Source organism: Rousettus aegyptiacus, unplaced genomic scaffold (genome assembly GCF_014176215.1).
Source record: "Rousettus aegyptiacus isolate mRouAeg1 unplaced genomic scaffold, mRouAeg1.p scaffold_m13_p_5, whole genome shotgun sequence".
In the NCBI taxonomy this organism is placed as follows: Eukaryota; Metazoa; Chordata; class Mammalia; order Chiroptera; family Pteropodidae; genus Rousettus; species Rousettus aegyptiacus.
This window is the reverse complement of record NW_023416308.1, coordinates 82,530,234-82,557,687: the sequence shown is the minus strand read 5'-3', so window position 1 is coordinate 82,557,687 and position 27,454 is coordinate 82,530,234. Positions and strand designations below refer to the sequence as shown.

The 27,454-nt window shown below is 32.9% G+C and overlaps 1 protein-coding gene and 1 non-coding gene across 2 annotated transcripts in view; both read right to left on the bottom strand.

Annotated features, from left to right (window-relative positions):
- Nucleotides 1-6,621: 6,621 nt before the first annotated feature.
- Nucleotides 6,622-27,454, bottom strand: part of IPO7 (importin 7) — a 39,389-nt gene continuing 18,556 nt past the window's right edge. Inside the window, exons 7-25 of the mRNA XM_016147358.2 lie at nt 26,184-26,278; nt 25,990-26,074; nt 24,078-24,212; nt 23,392-23,491; nt 22,603-22,679; nt 22,353-22,469; nt 19,981-20,070; nt 19,397-19,562; nt 19,051-19,211; nt 17,853-17,981; nt 16,200-16,266; nt 15,991-16,116; nt 15,434-15,531; nt 13,963-14,058; nt 12,822-13,042; nt 12,530-12,735; nt 11,546-11,752; nt 9,672-9,788; nt 6,622-8,899 (exon numbers count right to left, since the gene is read on the bottom strand). Of these exons, the coding sequence (XP_016002844.1) occupies nt 8,802-8,899; nt 9,672-9,788; nt 11,546-11,752; nt 12,530-12,735; nt 12,822-13,042; nt 13,963-14,058; nt 15,434-15,531; nt 15,991-16,116; nt 16,200-16,266; nt 17,853-17,981; nt 19,051-19,211; nt 19,397-19,562; nt 19,981-20,070; nt 22,353-22,469; nt 22,603-22,679; nt 23,392-23,491; nt 24,078-24,212; nt 25,990-26,074; nt 26,184-26,278 (2,391 nt within the window). The 3' untranslated portion in view covers nt 6,622-8,801. The remainder of the gene's footprint in view (nt 8,900-9,671; nt 9,789-11,545; nt 11,753-12,529; nt 12,736-12,821; nt 13,043-13,962; nt 14,059-15,433; nt 15,532-15,990; nt 16,117-16,199; nt 16,267-17,852; nt 17,982-19,050; nt 19,212-19,396; nt 19,563-19,980; nt 20,071-22,352; nt 22,470-22,602; nt 22,680-23,391; nt 23,492-24,077; nt 24,213-25,989; nt 26,075-26,183; nt 26,279-27,454) is intronic.
- On the bottom strand, nt 19,644-19,828 carry LOC118603296. The gene has a single exon (XR_004951172.1). It is a non-coding gene; the product is annotated as a small nucleolar RNA SNORA23 (small nucleolar RNA).

Below are 27,454 nucleotides of genomic sequence, written 5' to 3'. Positions count from 1 at the left end.
AGCGCGTCCTGGAGACTGGTTGGGCTTTGTTTAGCGATTGTCGAGTGTCACCTGTTGGGAGGGAAGTGGTCGGAAGGGGTAGGACAGGACGGGAAGCCTAACAGCTCTTCGGGGGCTCTCGATGCCAGCTGAGGCCTTTGAACTTGGGAGAAGGCTCTTCTTTCTCCAGAGCTGCTGTATGCCGGTCACAGGCTGCCAAGCCTCCCTGTTCTTCTGCAACCGTCGGGGCATCACCGTCCATTGGGAGGGGAACCTCCTGCCCCTGCTGAAGCGCCGGCGGACCTTGGCAACGGGGCGATGTTTTTGGACTCTCTGGGAGACGCTACGGATCCTTTTGCGCTTGCATGTTGTTAGGTTCAAAACCTGAAGTCGTCTTTAATGGTGTCGCGACATACCTTGTGTGTCGCGAAGTAAAGGAAAGTCAGAAGAGGGGAAAAGAATTGACTTAGGCTCCCCAAACCTGTTAAGAATGAATACAAATTAGTTGTGAAGTTTAGGTAACTTTTGTAGATCTTAACCCAAACTTTTTCTATGCTATTGGAAATACTAGCCATTTCAGAAGTATTCAGTAAGTATTCATTCGCTTTGGTAACCAGGCTGAGTAAAGGTGAGATAAAATGTATAGACTCAACGTTTGTTAAATCTGGCATTCCATATAGAATTGAGTTATGAAGAATGAGGAGATAGGCCGGTTGTTACAGGTTTGTGTTCTGCTTGCAAAAATTGGAGAGCGTTGGATAATGTTAGGTTCCTTTTACATTTCGGATGATTTTGGAATGACCAAGGGGTTAAATCAAAAAAGTTAAAGACAGCCTTCGTCTGAGTGAGGATAATTAAAATGTTTTGATTTACATTTGAGCCTGATTTGAGATTTTAACGAGTAAGGGGCAGGCTGACCCTAACCAAATTACAGTTGCAGTTGGTGCTTAAATGCCATTCGACGGAAAATAGGACTTTGAGTTTCCTTTGACTACATATTCTTTGGAAGTTATTTTTTATGCCCTTCTAAAAATAAAAAATGTGACACAAAATTGGATTAGGTTACTTGAAACTGGAAGAATTGGCTCACTTAAAATAGTCTCGTACTCAATGGAGAGTCTCTTTGTCAGAGGGAAGTAGAGTTCAGATGAAAAACAAGGTGTTTTTATGCTTTGTGGACCTTCCAGATGTTATATGTGTCTAGTAATCAGAAATGTTAATAAAAGATTCCTAATACCATTGTGCAGTTTAGTCATTTATTACTAATACCCATGCCTGTAGTCTCCTACTTAAAACACTAATACAGAATCTCAAAAATAATTTTAAATTACCCTTTAATTGTAAATTGCAGTTACAGGACATCTTTATATCTGCAGAACTTAAAAAGTAGTTGTAAAAATTGAATAGTAGTGGCGGACGGGATGCTGTAATTCAAATCCGATTCAGAGAGAAACCTTAATTCTGATTTTCTCATGGGTAACAGAACAGTATTTACCAGTGTCTATAGAACAGAGATCAAATGTACAAAGTATCAGGGCCATCCATTATCTTCAGATTTTTCCCCAAATCACCTGCAGTCCCTTATATCTTATTATATTTTAATGACTTGAAAACATTTTATTTCCAACCAGTGCTAGTCTAGGCTTTTAAAGCTGGACCATTTTGCCCAATTTTCTAAATAGTTTATTTCTTGCTCCCTTTAAGAAAATGGTTTTTCAAACATTTCTTTCAGTAACTCAAAACTTTCTGGAGAATTGATTTTGGCATATTTGTACAGTGATGTAGCCATGAAAGTAGAAAAAAATATTGGAATGACAAACTCTTAAAAGTATTTCAGACAGGGTGTTTGTTATAGGTGACAGATTAAATTATTTCTGTAATGAAATTAGGAATTTGTAATTTTTTAAAAAATTACAGAATTCTAAATCAAACTAGTAGTTTGCTCTCTCCATTGGGAACTGTGGCTGTAGATGGATCACTTGTCTCACAACTGTTGTCTTATCTGTAAGGTAAAAACCACTTATGCCATGGTATGATCGGAAGGGTATGAGAGAATGTAGGTAAACCTGTAGCACAGTTCGTATCAGATGCATTCAAGTGCTTAATGTTAGCCTATCTTTCTCCAGTTCTCACTTAAATGGTCTACAGCAGGGCCCAACCTCCGGGACACAGACCAATACCCGTCTGTGGCCTATTAGGAAGTAAGCCCCAAAACCAAAGAAGAGCGAGCAAAGCTTCATCTGTACTTGAGGCTGCCCCCCTTCACTATCACTGCCTCAGCACCACCTCAGATTGTCAAGCATTAGATTTTCATACGAGCACCAGGGCCTGAGGACCACTGGTCTACAGCAGTGGTTCTTGAGAACTTTGATAGCTCCTTTGCGATTTTGGATGAAAGCTGTGAAAAACTACTGTAGTTTCATAGAGGATTATGGACCTAGAGTTGAGTCCTTGGTCTGTAGACTAGGCTCATTTAGTTAATCTCACTCAGCTTCCACACTAAAAGCATTAATCAGAGCTTAATTAGAATTCGTTTTGGAAGTGTGTGATTAAGCTACTTAATATGTTCCTGTTTGATCTCGGTATATAGCTGACACAAGCATAGCTGTAATACAACTAGTAATGTTTTATTAGTAGGTAATCTCGTGATTCCCTTTATTGCAAGCTGATATAATTCCAGTTTGAATGCAATTTTTCCATTTTACCAAGCCTACCCTTGGACCACTCGTTAATCCCATTCATTGTATCTTTGAAGTCTTAGGCCAAGGTTTACCAACTGTGGTTAATGTGTATTGCGTTTTAGTGGCAAACTAATAAGGAAATGTTAATCTTCTGAAGCCCCTGAAGATTCTAGGTATCCCTTTAAAGCTTGATACCTCCACAAGATTCTAATCATTTTGGTTTCTAATTACATTTGCTTAAATCTAAAGTAGAACATTCCAGACAAAAGGAAAACCAAGTTTCATTAATATATGTAGTAAGTCTGGTGTTTTCAGCAGTAGAGTTAAATAGTGGATAGTCCATGAATGAAACCAGTTTCTAACATTTTCTGGGAAAACATACTCGAGATGAAATGAGAATATTTTTTTAAGACGAAGCTCTTGTTTTCAAATAAACGATAAGATTGATACCATTTTATAGAAAAACAAGTGCTGTAATTTTGGGGTCAGTTTGGGTTAGTCTTAAATTTCTAATACTGTGTATTACATTTAAATTTATAAAGAGATGAAACATTTACAGAAAGTTTTAACGATTACTCCCCCGTCCTAACTTTGGCACCAGCTTGGGTTGTTTGATATAGTGGCATTTTTTTAAAAAAAAATAGCAAAATGAAATTTGGGGGTAATATGATCCTAAAAACTTTTCCCTCTAATATGGTGACTGCTACACAGCCATGGTAAAACTATTCTTATATACATAAAATATTTCATGTTACACTTTAGGGAACTTTAACCAAATTTGAGGCTCACTTTTAAATGAAAATTGTCTATATTCATATACCATAAAACCATTTTAAAATGTATACTTCAGTAGTTTTAAGTATATTCACAAGGCTATGCAACTATGACCAATATCTAAGTCAAAACATTTCATCATCCCCAAAAGATACCCTGCACCATTATAATGCAGTCGCTCTTCATTTCTTTCTCCCCACTGTCCCTGGCAACCTCATCTCCTGTTTATATATATTTGCCAATTCTAGGCATTTCTATAAATGGAATCTTCTGACTTCACTGTTTTCAAGTTCACCCTGCTGTGGCACATAACAGTACTTTATGTTGCCAAATATAATTTTATGGATATACCACAGTATTGTTCATACATTCTTAAACTGACTACTTGGGTTATTTCCACCTTTTGGCTATGCTAGTATGAACAACCATGTACAAATTGTTTGGACATGCCTTTCACTTCTCTTGAATATATACATCCAGGAGAGGAATTGCTGGGTGATACTATTTTCATTCTTTGAAGAACTGCCACTTTCCTGCGACAAATTAGCATTTCATGTTATCAGCAATGTATGTTTCTAATTTCTCCATATTATCACCAGTACTTGTAATTGTCTACCTTCTTGATTTTAGACATGCTAATAGGTGAAATATCTCATTTTCATTTCCCTAATCACTAGTGATGCTGAGCATCTTTTTCAATATTGGCCATTTATCTTTAGAGAAGTATCTACTTGGATTCTTTCCTATTTTTGTTGTAGTGAGCTGTAAACGTTCTTATATACTCAAGATCTGCAAGTATTTTTTCTGAATTGTCTTCACTTTCTAAAATGTCTCATTTGACTCATGAAAACTTAAATTTTGATGAAGTCCAAGTCATGTATTTTTTTGTTGTTGCTTTTGTGTTATATCCGAGAAACCGTTGTTGCCAAATTCAGTCACAAAAACTTATACCTACATTTTTAAAGACTTGTAGTTTAAGATCTTATATTTAAATCTTTGAACCATTTTAATTTCTGTGGGTGGTGAGGTAAGGGTCAAACTTCATGCTTTTGTATGTAGATACTTAGCTGTCTTAGAACCATTTGTTGAGAAGATTCTTCCATACATTTAATGGTCTGGGCACCCTTGTCAATAATCAGCCGATCACAGATTTAATGGTTTATTTTGGACTCAATTTTATTCCACTGGTCAGTGTCTGTTCTTATACTAGTATCACTGTTGGGATTACTAAATCATGTTCAGATTCAAGATTGTGTTGGCTATTCTGAATCCCTTTTATTTCCAAACAAATTTTAGGATGTTTTGTCAGTTCCTGCAAAAAGGTAGCTGGTATATTTTAGGAATTACACAATTTATAGATCGAACTGGGGAGAACTGGCATCCTCATGGTATTATCTTCAAATTCGTGAACATGGGATGTCTTTCCATTTATTTGGGTCTTCTTTCAAAAAATTAGTTTTTTCACTTTTTAGATTTTTTTCCTAAGTATTTTTTGATGCTATTGTACATGGAATTTTCTTAATTCCACTTTGGTTTCATTGCCGTATAGAAATATAACCGATTTTGTATATTGATCTTGTGCCTGCAACCTTGAAGTCATTAGCTTTTTGTGTGGACTCCTTAGAGGTTTCTGTAAGATGATGTAATCTGCCAATATAGTTTCAATCCTGATGTCTTTATTTCCTCTTCTTGCTTAATTGCCCTGGCTAGACCCCCATGTACCATAAATAGAAGCGTCAAAGGGTACACACTTGTCTGGTTCGTAATCTTAGGGGGGTAAAGTTTTCAAGTCTTTCTTTATTAAGTCCATTAGCTTTAAGGTTTTTGGTAAATACCCTTTTTCAGGTTGAAGATGTTCCCCTGTATTTCTAGTTTGTGTTTATTAAAAGGGTTTTGAAGGAAACAAAAGCCTGATAGGAGGAATTTAAACATAGGATTCAAATACATTAACTCACAAATTTTAATCTATACATACACGAAAACAGAATCTTTAAGTATATAAAGGAATTATCTATCACCTGTGCTTAAAACCTGGCAGGAGAATTACCTCACACACACATAACTTTTATAGATACCGAGAACTGGTGAATGCCAGATGGGTGAGGGATTGGGGAGCTGGGTAGAAAAGATGAAAGGATTAAGAAGTACAAACTGGTAGTTATAATATAGTCCATACTGCACAGGGAATAGGCAATAACTATGTAAAGTGCCAGGTGGGTAATCGGGCAGATCACTTCGTAAACTATATGAATGTCTCAATGCTATGCTGTACCACCTGAAATTAATATAATAGTATTGACTGTCAACTCTAAGTGAAAAATAAAAATTACAAAACAAAACATATTCCTCCTATAGTGACAGAATCCTGGATTTCTAGGTGGGAACCTAGTCTCTTCTATACAAGGAACACATGCACCAAAGTGTTGAATGCTACTGCAGTAGGAGACGACTTTATCAAGGGTAAAACCTAAAATTGAGGCAGACACTGACAAATAGTCATAGATAATCTTCATCAAAACTTAAAATTATATAGAGCAGAGCTGATATTTTAATAACTGATGTTTTAATGTAATTTTCGGTCATTTTACAAATGCTTATGAATGCCTTCTATGCTTAATGAATTACTGCGCTTGATCTTCCCAAAGACTCAGTTTAGTCATTAATACAATTCTTAACGACTTTTTCTTCATGCTTGCTTCAGGGGCTACATCTGGGGTTGAACAAAAGCATATAGCCAAAGGGCTGTGGTTGGCCAACCCTGCTCTACACTCTGGTTTCTTACAGATGTGAATATACATAGTTATATCTTGATAAAGTGTGTACGTTTGGTAACCATTTTATGACCTGCAGGGAAACGGATGAACTTTAAATAGATTACTTCAATTTACAAAAAAGTGAAGAATTTACGTCAGCCATTAAAAAAAACATACTGAAACCCAAACAAAATCACAATTAATTAACTTCTATAAATTAAAAAGTTATGGGAAAAACTGTTAAATAAAATCTATATGCAATTATGTTTATAAATATTCTCAAAGTTATCAACTTACAACCTTATCTAGAAACAGACATAAAGAGACCCATAATTTATAAGAAACTGATGTTAAATTTAAAGAAATACTAAAAATAATTGAGGTATATATTTGATGCATGAGAAACTACCATTTGAACGTTCTTTAATATTAAATATAGTTTAATTTTAAGGTCTTTAATTTGTTAAAAATCCATAGATGGAAATTAGTTTGGATTGTATGACAGAGGAAACAATAAAACTTGTTCTCAAAGACATACCATACATTTTCTTGAAACAAAACCTCAGCAAATGAGAATTTTCATACTGTGCACGGGAATAACTGAAACCTTTATTAGATATGGTTTTCCAATAACAATGTGAAAACTGGAATTATCAATTCAAAGAGCAGTGAAGTCTGAAATTTAAAAAAGTAGACTATTAGGTAGGGGATAAAAGGTAAAGGAAGACAAAAATGTTTAATACTATTCAATATCTCCCCTCTGTACACAATGTTGCATATATACAACTACTCCATTTTAATTTTATTGATTTTATATAATAGTGAAATCCCCTTAAGTAACCTAGGGTATACAGATGGTGTCCAACTTGGGGAAAAAGTAGAAACATACTTGATTAACAGTTTTCACCCACACATTTTAGACAGACAATTCTTTTTTTTTTTTGCCAAGATTTTCATAGTAAATTCATAAATATAGGAAATATTTTCACTCCTTCAGTGTTAAAATAGAAAACCAAACAGTGCCAACAACAGTGGCTTAATTATTGGCATACAAGAAATACACAACACCAATGGGTTTTCTTCATTATGCATTTTAAATATCAATATGTGCATGTTTCATTTTTACAGTTATAAATTTTCTAGTCTGTTATAGATAACAGGATTTAATATTTTTGAATCCATTGAGACGTTGCTTTCAATTTGAAATATTGTGTATACATGTATATAAAAAAATAACTCAATGTATGACTCATCTGACAGATGTTTTAAGATCAATAAAGGCTTATTTTTGAACATGCAGTTTGGAGAGAGGGAAGTAAGCCAACCTCTCTACATTGTCTTGTTGCTGGCTTGTTTTTGCAGTGGTATCAATAGTGGTTTTTGGAGGGAACCATGTGCCTTCAGCCTATTTAAGATCAGATACCACATTCAAGAAGAGGGGAAAGGGAGACAGGGAAATGGGGGTAGGCAGGTGTTCAATGTCAAATTTTAAAAGTGTACATTCTGCACACTTTCTGGGTATAAGATAAAAACAGACCAATGAGGAAAAAATTTTATAATTAGGAAAATACTGCAATCAAATCAAGACATAATTGCCGAATTAAGTTCTTTTAATAGATTGCATATATAGATGTTTAGCCATATTCTTTTGATCAACTCTTTAAGAGTAGAACTTTATATCCAATTTACATGCTTCAAATATCACCTTTCTTGTTACGGTAAGGTCTTGTATCCAAATATCCACTTGTACACTGAGAGCTTTAAGAAAAAACAGGACACAGAGGGAGTTGCCATTTTTTAGCAGCAATGAAATACCACTAACCCCTTTTAACATACCGAATTCAAGTCACTATCAGAGGTGAGCGCACCACAAAGTCACCAGGTACAAAATTGCTAGTTCATTTTTAAATTAATAACTTGAAATTACCCCTGCCCCCCGCCCCAATACATCCCTTCTTTTTATAAACAGCAACCATTTTGCTATTTTATACATAGGCTAGCAGGCTTGTTTCAATATGAAAGTGCTAATTCATTTACAGATTTCTTTTAATCAGTTATGTAGTGCTATAATAAATGTCCAATAATCTACATAGGAACAATCTTTGATGAAGGAAATGATGAAGACTGAATAAGGTTATCAATTACCTTATCTTATGTACATATGAAGAATAGATACCCAATGGTGAGGAAGAGACAGAAATCAGACAAATACTCATAGGTGTAAAAATTACATCTACCTTTGAGCTTATACTGTAAATGAGACATTTTAAATAGTCCTGTAGCCCATGCCTATTTTTCCTCAGAAAAAGAAAAGCTGCCTTCATGACATCCCCTCTTGTTTCATATTTCCACAGTGTCACTTGAACTTTCAGTCAAAATCTTTCTTCAAAAAATAAAGAAAATACCCCCCGCAAGTTTCCTCCCTCCCCCAAAATCCCTCTGGTTTCTTTTTCAGTGCCAAGTTGCATGATCAGGTCCCACCTCCTGGGTTTTTTTGTCCATCTATTGATCAATTAGTTTATAGAGTATATAACATGAACCAGTTCTGGAACCACTACTAGGAGGAACACAAGCTCTTCACTACACTCACAAAGCAGGAAAAAAAGGTGATAACTCAATTCATCCCTGGCGCCGGGCCTCCAAAATTGAAAGAGCTTGGCACAACTGGAGCACTGAATTTGTACCCTCCATGCTTCTCAATCATTTTGGATTCTAAAAAACAAATAATTGATAGTTTAATAGAGCATTTTAACATCCTACTACTTTGGAGAACAGAAGAAATTAATAAACATTAATAATAGCTTCACTAGTACTAGTTCCAAAGTTCTCTCCTGTTGTATTCTGTAGACTTCTTAGCCAACTTTCATTTCCTATTTTAAAAAAAAATCTTTGAACACCACATTTTGAGTCAAACACTGATCAGTAGGAACCAATTTCCAAAAGGAATAACAGCTAGTGAATCTAATGCAAGCAAATCCAAATATAAAGACACTTTTAAAAGCTTGGCTTACTTCATAAGGAGGGCCCTTCTTTGAGTATAAAAACCAGTTTGACTAATAATATTAAGACACAGAAAATTGTTAGCCTAAGCTGTATCTAAAATGTTCTTTTTTGAAATGCATATTGACTGCAAATGTTTAAAGATGAAAAGATAATGTCTGGGATTTTCTTTAATACACTTTTAAGAAACAGCAGTTTTCATAAAAGTGTTTTACACTTTTAATAGGATTTTCAAAGATCAGTCATCACCATGAGCTTGAGCAACATTCTTAAAGCTTCTATGCACTGAAAATAGCCTTCAGCTACACTTAGGATCAGTAAACTATAGCCAAACATATTAATTTCTTCATTTCATTCCTTCAGGTTAGAGTGAACGCCTATCAACGGCAACTGTAACTTTTACATAATTTAAAGTAATTTAAAATTTTAAAGGGGCATCAAATCATTAATTACATTAAACAGGGGTTGTGATCAATTAACATACCATGTGCTGCTCTTCTTTGATCGGCCAGAGTTGCTATGTCCTGTAACTGTTTTCTTTGTTCTTCATTAAGACCATGAGTCAGAGCCTGATACCACACAGGATTACGATTTTGTATAGCTATCAAAAAGGAAAGAAACAAGGGTGAAAAGGGCAACAATAAGAGCAGCCTGGTAATTCCTTTCTATTCTATGCCCTGTACTCTACACTCCAATACTAAAATTCTGACCTATTTTATATTCTCCCAATAATAATTTATTTGTGAAACAAATGATGTAGGGGTGGGGGGTGGGGTGTCATTCTGGATTAGCTTTATGCCTCAAAAAAAATGTAATCATTCTCATAATTCTTATCTCTTGTAAATAAGGATTTAAAGCCTAAACCACTCTTATATAATAAGTAACAAACTAAGGAAAATTTAGAAATAGAATTAACCCAACCTCCTAAAAAGTTTCAGAGTTAGAGCAACTTGATAATAATGAAGGCTACTTTGGTTAATATTCTCAACTCCCTAAATTAAAAAACAAAAATCAGAAGCATTAAGTAGATGCAAGAAAGAAGTGAATGGTACAAAATAAATGCTTCATTTCTTTCTGCACTGTCTATTCAAAGCCCATTCTTAAATACATCTACTGTTCTTCCACAGAAAGATAGCTGTGCAGTAATTGAGTTAAAATGAAAATGTTCAGATACTTTTATTATAGCCTAAACTGGTCAAACTCAATCTGTGAAAAAGGGAGGACAAATTTTCCCAGCATGTCACAAGAGCAAGTTTTAAAAACCTTACAATGTTCCACAAAAACATGCATAAAAAAAATTGATGTATAACGGTAGAAAGTCTGACCATGTATTTCTTCTTTATTTCAATTAAATAGCTATACAAAGGGATGTGTGTGGTGAGAGGGAAGGACGGAGGAAAGGAGGGAGAGGTGTTCTCTATAAAGATTTTTTAAATGGAATAATTTCAAAAATGAAAACTGATTTCCTCATGTACTAGGTATGCCCAGGTATTTGTGGGAAGGAAATGTGACATCCAGCCACATGATTTCATATCTCTATTTTCTTGCATTTACTATGCATAGGACCCTCTATTATAATCCCTTAATCCTTTAGGGATTAACACGTATTTAAGTCTACAAAATACAAAGCCATGGACAAAAGCAAGTCAGCAGTTCCTGACACCTTAATCAATTCTTGGTGCCTGCTATCTAGCTCAGAAACCATTTCTTTGTGTTTCTGCAACCTTGCATCAAAAGTGTTTTGTCATAGGTTTGGAAGACTAATCAGAGAATTTATTCTACATCAAAGTTCATAATGCATAGGAATAAATAGCACAACAGTTAACTCTAGGGAAAAAGAGAGTTTCAAATATCATGTTTTGTTGAAATCCAGATAAACGATGGTTAAAAAAACCCCAAACTGACACCTAGTATTCTGTAGCCACATACACTGACACAGGAAAAAAGGACTCTAAGGCCATTACAACTAGTTAAATTCTTAACAGGTAAGTGTAGATGTGGCTGGGAAGAAAAGATATACATAAACCCACACAAAGAGAAGAGTGGATACTTCTGGGGAAAATTGGGAGGATAGAAATCAGAAGTGGGAAAGAATCATCCTTATATAAACTTTATGAACTATACTATCTCCCTAAAATGTGCATGTTTCAAAATTATTTAAATAAAAGTAAAGTAATAAGATGAGGAAAATACTCTCAAACTATGGCAACAATAGAAATAACTTTACCTAATAATCTTTAACCATATTCTAGTTTGTGTTTAATATACTCAAAACTGCTTTAAGGGACATAAGAACAGACTGCTTCAGGGAAACGATCACACAGAGGTATTTGAATAACATATAATAAATTGACTTACTCTGAAATATAGCTTTAAATATCTGATATTCATCAACAGGGTTATCTTCATCGTCAATGATTGTGGAATAGCCTTCCAGAGCAGTCTCCTCTGCATCATCTTCTTCCCAATCTTCATCATCTCCATCTTCACCTGCTTGCTTAGCCAGAATCTCCAAATATTCTTGACCATCTTCATCAATGTCATCTTCATCACTCCCCAATTCCTCTGGCAAGTCATAAAATACGTGCTTTTGTTAGTACTGAAATGTTCTGTCACTCAACAAACTGACAATGATAGCTGTCAGTAAATTACAAATGAATAAATTCAAGAGTTCCAGGAATTGGTGTTTAAGTACATATTCAGCAATAAATAGAAAAAAAATTCTCGTTGAAATCCAAGAAACCCAAACATAATTCTTAAAATTAGCGGTTTAAAAAGGATTGCATAATATGAGCTTCAGCACTTGGTGTGCATTTGGCCTTATGTTACATACCAAACCAAATACCAACAGTAAAGTAATATAGTTTATGTCACATCCACAGAACATATTTTGCAATGTTTTTAAAGGCTAAGTTAATAAATGATAAAAGACAAAAATGGCAATAGCTGTCTTATTTTGGAAGTATTATAGTAATTTCTCTTAACCAGCATTCTACCAGTTTATACTCTTGTAGTCCATATTTTTGTTTTAAAGGTGAAATGTACTAGGCAACATTCAATTAATTTTATAGTGTAAAGATGCTTTGGTTTTAGCATTAATAAATGATAAATGTTTGCCAAACACTAAAAACCAGAAATGCCTAGAACTGTTTTATGTGTTACAGATTATAGATACAGCTGATGTTCCTGCCTTCATTGACCTTATACTTGTGGGAAGGTAAGACAGTCTTTTTATGAATGAACGTGAAAACATCTGGCTATTTCTTTAGAAGGACTAACAAGACAAGTTAAGTGATATTTCTAACTAGGTAGGTTTGGCTTCTTCCATTACAAATCCCTCACCTGTTTCATCATCATCTTCAGCTTCATCATCATCATCACTATCATTCTCGTGTTCCGCATGGCAGGCATATGCTCTTTTTAATCCATTAAATAAAAGGATAAAAGCTGGCAGAATCTGTCCAGAAACCTGATTTAAAACTTGTGGTATTTGTTCCATATCAATAAGAGCACATAGGCCCAGAACACACATCTTTCTGTCATGTAGACTAAAAAATAAAATAATAAAGATTCTTTTAATAAGCAGAATTCCTTACAAAGTTAAATTAACAATTATCTAACATATGTCACTTACCCCAAGAAACAATCAACATCATTAAGCCACTGTGTAATAAAATGATTTGTAACTGGTTCAACATTATTGGGGAAGCGAAGATTTTCTAAGGTGTTGAGAAGTAGGTGTGGATTATAATATAAAGCTGCAATGGCAACTTGCAGGCACATTGTTCGAAGTTCACTTGTCTTCACCTCTCTTGTCAGTCTCTCTAAAGCTGCTTCCACAAATAAGGGAATGCACTGTAAAGAAAGACAGGAAAATATTCCAAAATTATAAGTAACAGCAGTCTATCTTACCCATAGTAACATACCTGTGGCCTCAACTAACTACTTTTCCCCATTAGATAACAGAATGAATAGTTTTTTATTGTTGAGGCATTTTACTGGGAAATCTAACTTTAAAGAAAAGCAAGACTTTATTGAGATAATAGAGCCTCACCACAAGAGCAATCATGGATTCAAAATATTCCTACTGATTAACCCTACTGTGGTAATCATTACACAATATATATACACACATCAATTCATTACACTCTATCTCCAACTTACACAATGTTATATTTCAATTATATCTCAAAGCTGGCAAAAAATTCCTATGGAAATTTAACAACTAAATTTATCTTACCGCATGCAAAGTGATAACGTGGGAACCAATAGGCTCACACATATTATGAAAAAAATCTTAAGTCAAAATTTATCTTGCATAACAAGTAGCGATAAAACTTGCCAGTTGTATTTAACATATACATGTTATTATTTTCATTCATTTATTTTATTTTTTAGGTGAGGCAACCCTTGGTTGACCTCACAGATTGCAAGGACCTTGTCAGCTTACAATCCTTTATTTTATTTTATTTTTTTATACCTACAGAATCTGGTCTTCCTAGGTAGTCTCCCATCTAAGTACTAACCAGGCCCAACCCTGCTTAACTTCCAAGATCAGACGGTATCAGGCTTGTTCAGGATAGAATGGTCACAGACTAACACATACATATTAAACATCATCATACATTGGTTAAATTTTAAACCAACATTATCTAGGTATCATAATAAATAATAATGCACAAAATATGTAACAAATGGCCCAATGCAAAATAAAAAAGGAAAGATTCCCTCTCTGAAGCCTCACATACAAATGATTAACAGTTAGCCTCACTGACCTGGTCAATGCCACGTCCTTTGCACTGTAGAATGATGACCTCTAACAATTTCGCTGCGTGACACTCTGCATCTTCTCCTGCAACTCCTGTAAGAACCTGATCAACACAATATAAATTGCAGCAAGGCGTCATGAAGCCTTTCGATCTGAGAATTTCTATCTCCTGTCCAGTTTCTGATTAAGAATATTTAAGATATTCTAAATTAGTATGAATGTTTACAGTATTCAGACTACAGTCTAAATAAAGCATCTGTGAAGATGTGGAGTTGTTTGTCTATGTGTCATATTCCAGCAACCTGGGATTTTGGTCTATGTAATTAAAGCAACTTTTCTGTAGTGTTGTTCTGGACTATAGCATGTTGACAACCACTACCTTTTCATACAAACATGCCAAAGGACCTTTACCTTAGCTGAAGTATCTTACCTTTCTCAGTGATATCTGGCTCTTGAGTAAAGAACTACACTGATATTGCTAGGAAAACCTTTACACAAGTCTCAAAATATAAAAAATACTGATACTGGAGTGGGAGAGGAAGAAGAGGCAGCCTATTGATGGCAAATGTCCCCAAATAAGAAATAAAAAACATGGACTTGACCTGCTAGAGGACTCCAAGTGTTAAGGGTAAGTGTTCTGGAATACGATGGTACAGATAATATCTATTTCCGGAGCAGTAACAAAACTCATATTATTGGAAATAAATATTGGAAAACATAACTAGATGATTATTTCTAACAACTGTATAGAAAGGAACGATATTAACGAGGACAAGCACATCTAAAACTTTCACGGAGCAAAATCATTTCTTAAATCCCTAGTGTTAAATAGCCTGCTACCTCTCAACAAGCACTGTTAGAAATTCAAATGCTCCCACTTACATTAACTTTCATATATATGAAGGGACCCCAATTTGAGTATTTTACCTCCAGCTTTAGTTTAAAAAAAAGCATTTTGTTAAAAAAGTAGCATTCACCCTAAACATATTTGATGATTTTTCTAAGAAATGGCACTGTATATTTTTGACTTTTAAACAAACCCTCGCATTTAACAATCTTGTTATTTACTACGTAATTATCATAAGCCTCCATAAACCTATAGCCTCCGAGGAGTTTTCTTTATAAGACATTGCTAACAATTCCTGATCCTTTCAAAAATCTCTCAGGTTCTGGATTCTTTCCTTCTTTAGATTCAAAGCCTAGCAAAGAACTAGGTTAAGGTAAGCTCCAGGCACTCTAAAACTCAAAAACATTTATAACTCCAATTAAATGTCAGAGAGCAAACAAAAGACAAATACTTATCAAACCCATTGCTATGACATCTAGGAATCAAAGTCTTTAGTTTATAACTTTTAAAACCCTTATTCTTTTAGACCCATATAATATGTTCACCATAATATGGTTATTGTGTAGCTTTACAATTTCTACTTTTTATATTACCAGGCTCATGATATATGTCCTTCTATTAAATTACTCACCTTTTTGCACATGCTGTATATCATTTCAAGATACTTGGTATCAGACAGAAGTGTGTCTGTATCAACTGTCACATAATTATGAAGTAGAGGCATCATATCTGTATTAATAAAAATCATCAGTTAAATGTCTTTACTAATATAAATGCTTTGTTTTTGAAAAATCTCCTTAGAAAAAGAAATCTGGGATTGTTTTGTCCCTAACATTCACTTTTTAAAGTATATTCCTTTTTAATTAGATGTAGAAATGAACAATTACTAAAGTGAATGCCTTTATATCTAGTTAAAACACAAAGATTATACAAAGACTGATGGGGGGGCAGGGGGAGAAGAGCAAGAGAATAAGGTATGCGTTAAAGAAAAAATCTAAAGTAATAAATAAATCAAACTATACAATAGAAAACAATGCTATGGGTTGTCCTCGAGCATTAACTACTACTGATAACTTACCTAAACAATGAAGCATTTAGAATATTCAAAAGTATCTGTTCAACTGATATACAAAAAAATGAATCAAAATGGGGGGAAATCCTCATTATTTCTATACTGACTTGACTTACCTGTAAAGTAATCAAAGCCATCTTGCTGAAAAACCTCAAACACCAGAGGCAGAAGCTGCCACATCTGTGGAGACACTTGTTGACATGTCAAACTATGTGCTAAAGAGAAGATCTCCTCATAGAATTCTAAAAGAGAACACTGAACCATTAGGACAACGATTGCTGATGTGAAACAGCTGTAAATTCTTAGTACAATCAGAGGTATATACCTAAGACATGCTGTTGTAAAACAGTTCCAATGACCTGTAAGCAGATTCCCTCAAGCTGTTGGGTTATCTGAAAGAGAAGAACAAAACCCATTAAGAATTACAGCACACTGAATGAATTACTAATAATATATAATGTAACTCACTGCATTTAAGTATAAAGTCAATACTGTTAAGAAATCATTTTAAGTCTTTGCTTTGAAATGACTTATATTATGATGCATGAATCAACTTGGATTCAAATTTAATGAAATACCATTACACTGCGGCAAACGCAAGGAATAATAGGCATAGTTCACCTAAAAAGGAAAGAATAACATCTTTGAAAAAAAATAATTAATTATGAAAATAAAGGAGCCACAACCATTCTGCAGACTTATATCTTTCTATGTATAAACATATTTATTTGGCCCAGAAGTAATGAAAAAATCATTGTCAGTGGCTTACAGAAAAATTATTTGAAAGAAGGCATTTCCAGTACTCCCAATAATTCTCAAGTCACCTCCATTTATATAATTATATTACATATGGCAAACCAGACTTCCAAGTCATACAAGACAGAAAATACAAGCTTCTTTTTAATTGTCGGTATGATTCTCAGTTGAAACCCCAATCCCTCAATTCCACCAGAATCTTTAAAAAGGTGGAGAAAAAATAAAATTTACTAATCAGATATAAAAACAAAACATCCATCTCAAATATGTATTATACTTAACACATTTTCAACTTTTCAAGTATAGTAAACAACTGATCTGTAACCATAAGGTAGCTATATGGGTCTGCCTATTTCTAATTATAATCTAGAATACAAAAAAAGTTTACTAAGATCTCATGTTGCTTTTGGCAATTTGTAATTAACCTGAAAACAAAATTTATAAATATTAATATTGGCATTGGAATTATAAACACCAAATTTAGGATAGTGATTACTTCTAAGGGAAAGGAGTAGTGAAATGGGATTAGGAAGTGGTACCCCAAAGGTTTTAATTACATCTCTCTGAAATTGTTTCTCTACTGAAATAAAGTCTAATGGATATACTATAAAATGTTAAAATCTAATAAATTTAGGTAGCGTGTAATGGGTTGTTTATAGTTTTCTTTGCATATTTCTCTTTTATGTGTATTTTTAAAAGTTCTATTTTTAAAATTCATGATTACATTTCTCATACTTATCTAAAGGATAATGATAAATGAAAAGTAGGAAGATGATGGTGATGATTGTCCAACAGTGTGAATGTACTTAACACCACTGAATGATATGCTTAAAAATAGTTAAGATGGTAAAGTTTGTTCTGTGTATTTTATCATAATAAAAAAAAAATTTTTATTAAAAAGGAAAACTAGATTATGTTTTCTTAACAGTTACCACACTCTGGAATTAAGAAAGGCAACCCAGAGGAAGCCAAAATCCCAAGCTTTGAAGTGAAGACATAGTAATAAGAATACCTCATTCTTATTCCTTCTAAAAGTAAGGAACCGAAAATAATGTACTAATCTTATCTTTACGAAAGGGAACGAGGTAAAAGATGGCAAAATCAAGGTGCGTGAGAAGATAACCAGAGAATTGTAAGTCAGAACCCTCCAAAAAGCATAGAACAGTTGATGAAGAATGACTTGAATTAACCTAAAACCTTTACAACACTGGATCATCCTTACCTCTTTATGGTCTTCAACTACACTAAGCAGCGTGTCGATGGTATTTAAGATTCCCATTGCAGTAACTGCTTTGTCGTCACTTCCTTCTTCATCTGGCCCAGTCTGGATTACTTGATTAAATGTCATTGCCTATATTCAAGTGAATATAATTCAGGTTTGCTATTAAAGCATTATAAACATATTTTGGTCTAAAATTTTTAATTTTTAAAATGTTCTCACTGGGACAGCACAACCAATCAACGTTTCCTAACTGATTAATAATAATTAAGAACTTGGACTCTATAATCAAATGGTACCACTCTACCTCTTACTAGGGACCTTAACAAGTTATTTGACCTCTGTTTCCGGATATCTCATTTGAGAACTTCATAGAGAAATTATGAGGATTAAATGAGGCAAGCATAGAAACTGGTTAATATTACAAATATTTTTATTAATATTACTGGATAACATTTGACAATGCCCCAAAACAGGTATATTAATCATCAAAGTTCAATCATTTTGAAACAAAGATGGAGTCATAACCAATAATCAGATTAATATATTATAAATGCAATATACAAACTTAATAAATGCTACATTTATTCAGATGTCCTTACCCATTGCAAAATCAGCTGCCTTTGCTTAAATCCACAGCAAATAATCAAGAATGAGATTCTTGAAACCTTAATACTTAACAAGAATATAAACTTCATGAAATAAATCATTATATAAGGAAGAGGAATGGATACTCATTGGGCACATGTTCATACTTTTTATTACCCTTAAATAATTTAATTCTCAGATGTTTGGGGCTATGTATAGTAAACAAAGGCCATCTATAAAATAACTTATTTACACAAATTTCATTTTTTAAAATTTATAACTATTATGTCTACTTCATCTTTAAGTTGGTCCAAAGTATTCTGGAAACCATATGAACAAGGCGATCATAATATGAGGCAGTAGTCAGAAATGTTCACTGTAAGAGCATTCAGCTCTGATGTGAATCCCAGCCCCACCCATTCTAGCTATAGGTAAGTTCTTAACTTTTATACCTCACATTTTCTTTTATAGGAATAGTCCTCACACAGGATTGTGTGAGAATTAAACAAGTTAAATATATATCAAGGGCTTACAACAGTATCTGGCCTATAGTAAGCCCTGTGAAAATACTTCCTGTAAGGTAACACATATATGATTGTTTCAAATAACATACCAAATGTTGTGTCATTTCTACTGCAATAGGAGTAACTTCTTCACTATATTCGCAGATCATTTTCTGAATTACATTGGTAAGATCGTCATTTTCTGTTTCTCTTATAATATGAAGAAGAGCCTGCATTACAGGTCTGATAAATGGTGTGATATATTCTTTAGCTATAAGAGGAAAAGAGAGAAAAATGTGGGCCAAAACAGATAAAGCTCTTTAAAATCTGATACAACATAAACCAAAGAGTAAAAAAGAGATATTTTCACGTAAAAAGGTGTTTCAGGTTTCTAGGATTATGCCTTGTACACTTATTTGTAAACACACTGCACTATTTGAGATATAAACCCGTTACCTTTTTCTTGATTGCTGATCAACACCTGAAGTGCAATAGCAGCTTCCACTTTCACAGGCATTTCCCTATCATCAATGAGACATCTTCGTGTCAGCTCTAAGGCCGTTTGCAGATTCTGGTCACTTTTGAACTTCACTTCACAAAAATAGTGAAGAACCCAGCAAGCCTTTTTAAAAAATGCAGTGAGTTACCACAGATATCTTACATTAAACTCATCCAAGCTACAGTTACCTCTATTCCCAAAGTTCTGTGTATGGGAATTTGGAGGCTGGCCAGTGGTAAATTATGTCCAAGGAGACAACACTAGACCAGTACTATGATCCCAACTTACTCTTTGGCTGCATGGTGTTTGTGTGGATAGCAAGATCTGAATGCAAAACGCAGACAGACACTGCTATCAGACACAGATGAAAACTATGCACACATTACAGCAGCCAATTAAAGATTTACAAAAAACAAAAAACAGAAGTCTAAAACGAAATACAGTTTTTAACATGAACATTAAATTTTCTACATTAAAGTTCACACAAGTAGTCATTCCTTATAAGATGTAAATATATAATTATTACAATTTTAAAACATACCCTCGCTCTCATGTAGCCTAGTTCACTGCTGAAGAGAGGGAACACATGATTCTGCAACATGTATTCCATCTGATCTTTGTAGATCTTTTTCTGTAAATATAAACAAAAATTATTTTTGAATGAATCCCAAATATAACCAACTCATATACACCAGTGTTAAAATGACTACTACTGTTAAAACACATTTATTCTGACTCTTTGAACCCCAAGATTCACATCCAATTGTTATTCTCAAACTCTACCACCAAAAACCACCAAATACATTTTTTATGTCATTTGTTTAGAAAGCAATTATGTCAAATCTTAGCAGCAATGGTCTAATGGAATGTGGTTAATTTTATTCCTTACCTTATAAAACTATTATAATGAAAAAACCTCTGGGAATGTCCAAATAAACATAACATAGATTGAAAAACATCCTGCCTTTCAAGGTAATAATCTGGATATCTAAAAGATACTTGTATTTTCTACATGGTAACCTGATTTTAAGAAACGTTCCTTCAACTGTATATTAAATCAACATTAAAAACTGATAAACACTTACAAAACTGAAGAAGACTAATAAGACATGAGAATTAAACGCAATGTGAAATACTGGAATGGATCATGGTCCAGAAAGAAGGATATTAGTGGAAAATCTTGTAAAATGTGAAAGGCATCTGTAGATTAGTGAATAGTATATCAATAACTTCCTGGTTTTAAGAATTACAGCATGGCTAAGATGCTAAAATTAGGGGAAGCTGGGTGAAAAGGAATGAAAACTATTTTTATAATTTTTCTGTAAATCTAAAATTATTTAAGGGTAAAAAGTTGAAACAAAAATATCTGAATGTACCAAGAGAATTGACTCATTTCCAGCCTTCTATACAGCAAATAATTACTGTCTTTAATTTATACTTTAGGAACTAAGAGAAGGATGGTGGACAAGTATAGAAAAGCTGAAGTGACACAAAATATGCCCACAACTTAACAGGGACAAATTCAATACAGCATCATATGGAGCAAGGTTACTGGGAGTTGGACGTACTATAACTAAATATTTATTTACAATTAGAATAGCTTCCATTTATTAAAGTGAAAAAAAATTTCAGATCTTATTTATGAAGAAATTTGACATAATGTATACAATTAAGTTAAGGACTCTAAAGATACATCATCTAATCCAGTCATTCGTTCTTTACAAGTTTGTCACAAAAGCATGATGTTTCTAGGCCATGAATGGATGTATTCATGTGTATAAATTTCCTTAAACATCACTTTTTTTGAGGGAAAAAACCCAATATTTTATAATCATCTTGCAACATGAAAACTCATGCAAAAAGAAATAACTTTAGCACAAGCAACAAAAGAAAAAGAGATAAACTGGGCATTATTTCAAAATCATATCAAAACTTATACTTCAAAGGACACCATCAAGAAAGTAAAGATATAACCCCCATGATAGAAAATACCTGCAAATCATATATATGAAAAAGATCTAGTATTTAATATATAAAGAACTCTAACAATTCAACAATAGACAGTAACCCAATTAAAAATAGACGAAGTATTTAAAGACACTTCTCCCAAGATATACAAGGCCAATAAGTACATAAAGATTCACAGTATCATTAGTTATCATAGAAATGTAAATCAAAAGACAGCGAGAAACCATCTGACACCAACTAAGATGGCCATAACAACAAAAATGGATAATAATAAGTGTTGGTGAAGACAAAGAAATTGGAACCTTCATACATTGCTGGTGAAAATACAAAACTGTACAGTTAGCCACATGGAAAGCAATCTGGCAATTTCTTAAAATATGACCAGCAATCTGACTCCCAAGTAGGTATTACCTGAGAGAAATAAAAACATATGTCCACACAAAAACATGTACACAAATGTTCGTGACAGTCATAAAGTGGGAACAATGCAAATGTCCATCAAGTGATGGATAATAAAATTTGATATAGTAATACAATGGAATATTACTTGGCAATAAAAGGAATGAAATACTGAAACATGCCGCAACATGAATGAACTTTGAAAATATTATGCTTAAGTTAAAAAAGCCACTTAAAAAACCACAGGTTATACCACTCCATTTATATCAAATATCTAGAGTAGGCAAATCCATAGAGGAGATAAAAAACATATTAGGCATAGCTTAGGGCTAGAAGATCTCAGAAAAAATGAAGTAACTGCTAATTGTGTTTCTTTAGGGAATGATGAATTAGAGGTGATGGTTACACAACTGTTAAAGCGAGAAACGCCACTGAACTGTACACTTTAAATGGACCAACTATACGGTATATGAATCTTAACTCAATAAAACTGTTATTAAACTATACTTAAGTGTGTGCATGTGTGCACACACACACTCAAAATACCTTCAGAAGTATTTCAGCTAAAGAACCAATCATATGCAGGGCTCCATCTTTTTTTCGAGGATCAGCATTTGGTTCAGTGAGAATCTGGTAGCAAAATCCCATAGTCTTTTGCAGTACCTAGATTAAAAAAAAAGTAATACTTTATTAACAAATATTGACAAATGACTTACATAGGTAACCTTAAAATAGTGTATATCTAAACAAATTGTAAATATTAAAGCAAAAGTATTCTACACATTAATTAACCTACCTCTTTCCTCTTACTACAGGCTGTAAACAAAAGTGTCTGGGCAGCAGTGGTAGGAGAAATGAAATCTTCAAACACATCTAGAGAATATATTTGAAATTAATACAGAAAACAGTAATTTCAATTTCTTCAACAAATATTTGCACATAATTTATAAATGAGGCTCTGTAAAAAAAAAAATGACCTCAAACTTTTACTAAATCTTCACACGAAATGAAAATGAAAACAAACAGATTCCTATATAATTTTGCAAAAGCCTAGTTCCATGTCTTTTCTGTACAAATTAAATGTTAAACATAAATTTCTTCTAATGATTATTTTCTTTCATACAAAACACTGAGAATTTTCATAATAGGGTTACTAAAGCATAAACTACTAAACTACATGAAAGTACATAAGAAGAAGGACTAATAATCAACATTAGCCAAATTTATTTCCATGCAAAGACTGTGTAATTCTAGCTTCCAGCATGTGTCTTCTAAATTCCCACATATTTGATGACTGACACAGAATCCAAAAGTTAGACACTTAGTATTAAAGTGCAATCACATTTCTAACAGTTTTGGCATGTGACAAAAGCACATCTAATAATAACACTATTGTATTTGTCTCTTAAAAATTAAGATTATCATTATCAAACGCCATAACTAATAAATAGCCCCCCAGAAGTCTAAACAACAGATAAATTTACATTGAAACAACAAAGATTTTTCAGTACCAAAGGCAAGTACCCAGGTTTACTATACATAAACCTCCCATTACTTTATTTCCAAAAAAGTGAAAATTCCTTACCAAATTTCATGCGTATATATTCATAAGGGTCTTCTTGCCAAAGTTCTTCATCAGCATCTGTATAGCACATCAATGGAAAAATAACATCTTGGATAATGCCCTGCAATTTAAAAGTTAAGAAAGTAACAACCTTAAGTCAGTCTTCAATTTAAATCTTCAAATTTCTGTTAAGTGGTAAAACAAAACCTTAGAATCAAATTTTTTTCATTCTTAGAGCAACTATCAATGTACATATTCTTCCCTCTGTGCAACAATTATGAAATAAAACATGTACACACATAGCAATTAAGTATTCTAAGTAAATACAACATGAAATTTTAGTTCAAGTCCTATAGTTCTACATGAAGCAAATAAATTACTCATAGAAATAATACATAAGCCAATTAACCTCAAAGTCAATCTGGTAAAACAGTCCTTTGCTTACTCCAAATTATATGATTAAAATATTAACTAATCATATTCAAAAATAAAAACTACAAGGCAAGTTTTAAGAGTTTTAGATAAAAAGATAATCTGAATATTCACAATGTTTGTTATATCTCATTTTTCTACTCTCAAAATGATGATCGGAACTACACTAAGGAACACAAATCAACAAAAAATGCATTTTTCAATCTTTATGGTAATTAATGTTATTTCTAGTATAGTTTCTAAAAAAAAAAATAATTCAGATAGAAAATTATTACCTGTATATGAGGCTTCAGGTTCTTCCAGGTGAGGGCATGAGAAACTCCTTGATTAATATAATTTAATGTCTGTTGTAAAACTCGAGGAGCCATATATTGCTTCTCCTTGTACTGATATAACACCTTCAATAAAACCTTTGAGAAAAAATTTTGATCAAAAAAACAAAATGTAAATAGAAAATTAACCATTTATAAACCAACAAAAATATCTGATACTTATCTTAATATCCGGGTCATTATCAAAATAATAACCATATACTTTTAAGAAAGTAATTTTCAAAATTATATGTTGGAGAAGCATATTTATTCTGAAGGCATTTATACCAACAAATTGAAGTAATACTGTGTCAAAGGGCTAGTTTCTGATTAAAAAAGAAGGGAAAACCATATGTTACTTATTGAACAAACCACAATATTCTAAGAATGCCCTATATTGTTAAAATCACCTTCTAGGAAAACCTTATCCACACCATTTACCTACATATTTAATGCCTGGCAAGAGTTTTCATTCTACCTCGTATTTCTGAAAAGCAACTGTCCATATTTGGTCCACAGACATCTCAAAGAATCTGTGAGGTCAAAACTATTTTCTTAATAATGCTAAGTTGTTATCTGCCCTTTTTACTGTGTTGACATTTGCACTGATGATACAAAAGGGTGGTAAAACTTTTTGTGCCTAATATAATCAAGGGAGTAGCACTGAAGTGTGCTAGCAGTTGTCATATTCTTCACAGCCACATAATTACAGAACAAGTTTTCCTTAAGAATGTTCTTAATGAACCAAGATTATAAATATTACTAAATGGAAGTATACATATATAGCACTTCTGCTACATACTGAAGAATGATTGTTAGAAGAAAAGGTAAAAGAGTACCTTCCTCTATCAAACATTATCATATACTTGAAAAAAAACTGATAGACAAATTATGGTTATTTAAACTTGTGTATATTACATATTTTCCTCAAAAATGATAAAATGAGGCTGTCACTTCAAGGAAGATAACCAACAATGTTACTGGTATTAAAATCTGATCTTTCAGGGGAAAATTAGAAATCTCAAAATCTTAAACCTCTAGATTCAGTTAAGAACTTTCTAATATTTAAAGATATTTCTCATGAAATCAGTGGTGATATTAACAAATGTGATTTTTAAATTGCAAAATGAAATGCGTTAACATTGGGAAAATCTGCATTAACTAAACAAGTCAACATTCTTAAATGACCAGTGAAAATGTTACAAAATATGTACGGGTAAAAGACTCATTCGAATATAGACCAATGCGTGTTATTGTAACAGAATATGAACTGTTCGGTTAGTTTCAAACTCTACATTGCAATTAACTTTTAAGAAACTACCACTGTCAAATTTTGGTGTGAGATTAAAGAATTTCTGTAATTATGTGAAGTCTATTAAAACATTCTTTCCTTTTCCAATTTTTTATATGTAAGGCCGAATTTTCTTTATGTCCACCAAAATAAATTAAAACAGACTGGATACAAAGGTAGATGAATATATACAGCTAGCTATCTTGTATTAAGCCAGACGTACAAGACATTAGTAAAAATGTTTAACAATACCATTTTCTCTTGCTAAAAATTTTCATTTTGCAAAAGTTATTTTAAACAAAAAACATGTAATAACTGTTATTTTTAAATGAATTAGTACCGTTAGCAATTTTATTTTAATTTCTAATATGGTAAATATCACTAGGTATAACTCATATGCAAACTCACAGGGGTTCTCAATAATTTAAAGTATAAGGAATCCTGAAGCCAAAAATGTTTGAAAACAGCCACAGGGTTCAAAATGTTAAAGATTGGTACATGCAATCTTTGGATGTCCAAGAAAGTTGAAACAGACAGAAATTAATAAAGTTATGTTTCTACTTAGAAAAACTATCTTAGACTTACTTGCTGGACACCAACAGCAAACGCCTTCAGAAATACTTCGGCAAATTCATTATACTCCTTGGAAACATTGCCAGGGCTTCCATATCTAAAAGAACATTAAAATGCCCATTGTTTCTTTATAATGCTTTAGGTTAGTACTTTACAAAACCAAAAGCATGAAAAAGTAAACTTAAACCATCATATATCAAGCTTACCTTTCAAAAAGCCTTGCTAAAATATGTAAAGCCCACTTCTTACATTTCCACCATGGTAACTCAGGTCTATCATCTTCTTCAACTTGAAGTGTTTCCTTATTTAAAGAGACATTTATTTAATGATAGTAAGAGATGATACAATCTAAGAAAAACAGCATGAGATGAGAACAGATTCACAAAAACAGGAATGCTCCTCCAATGTTAGCCTTTCATTAATAAAAAGCTAGATTTGGAAAAGTACTAACTTTGTTAAATATAAGAGGCACTTTCACTACTTCGACTACTTAGTTACAAAGGATATGTGCTTTTTAAAATTCTTATAAAAGCTTAAAACCCAAACATTTCAGTACAGACCCGAATATAAAGTTCAGGCCATGGCATTTAGCTTAATCAAAACCAGTATAGTTCAAATCTAAAAGGCAAGAGAAACTCCAATTTAGAAATCTAGTTTCAGAAATATCAGTATAAATACACAAAGATATATGTATGAGAATATTCATTTACAGAACTAATTGTAATAGTGAAAAACTGCCCAGAACATAACATTTTTTTAAGAAGGGGATATTTAATTATGGAATATCCATGAAAGACTACTACACAGCCATTAGAAAGATGGATTGATCATTCATTATATATCGACCTAAGACATCCATGACATATTTTTAAGTTAAATGATGAAGTGAGACTGTAAAGCCACTAAAACTCCCATACATTGCTAGTAAGAACAATGGTACAACACCTTTGGAAATCATTCTGCAAGTTACTTATAAAGTCTAACATAAACCTACCCTAGTACCCAATTCCATTCTTTGGTCAAGAAAGATGAAAATATATGAGATCACAAAAAGACTTGTTTAAGAAAATTCACAGCAGCTTTATCTAATACTAAACTCCTGAAACCACCAAAATGTCTTATCAACTTGTGAATGGATAAACTGTAGTGTATCTGTACGATGGGATACTACTTGGCAATAAAAAGGAACAAACTACCATGAAATGAATACATTTGATAAATATAGTAAAATTAAGCAAAAGACAATAAGTACAAAAAAATTACTTTTGTATTAAATTCTAGAAATGGCAAAACTAATCTATAGTGCTAGAAATGAGAATCATAATGGTAGAGATGACCAGAACCAGCCACAAAAAAACATTCTAGGTGATGTTTACATGGGTGCATGATTGTCATAACTCATTGAACTATTTTTTTATAATATGTGCATGTTTATGATATAAATTATACCAAAAAAGGTACAAAATATAAGAGTGAA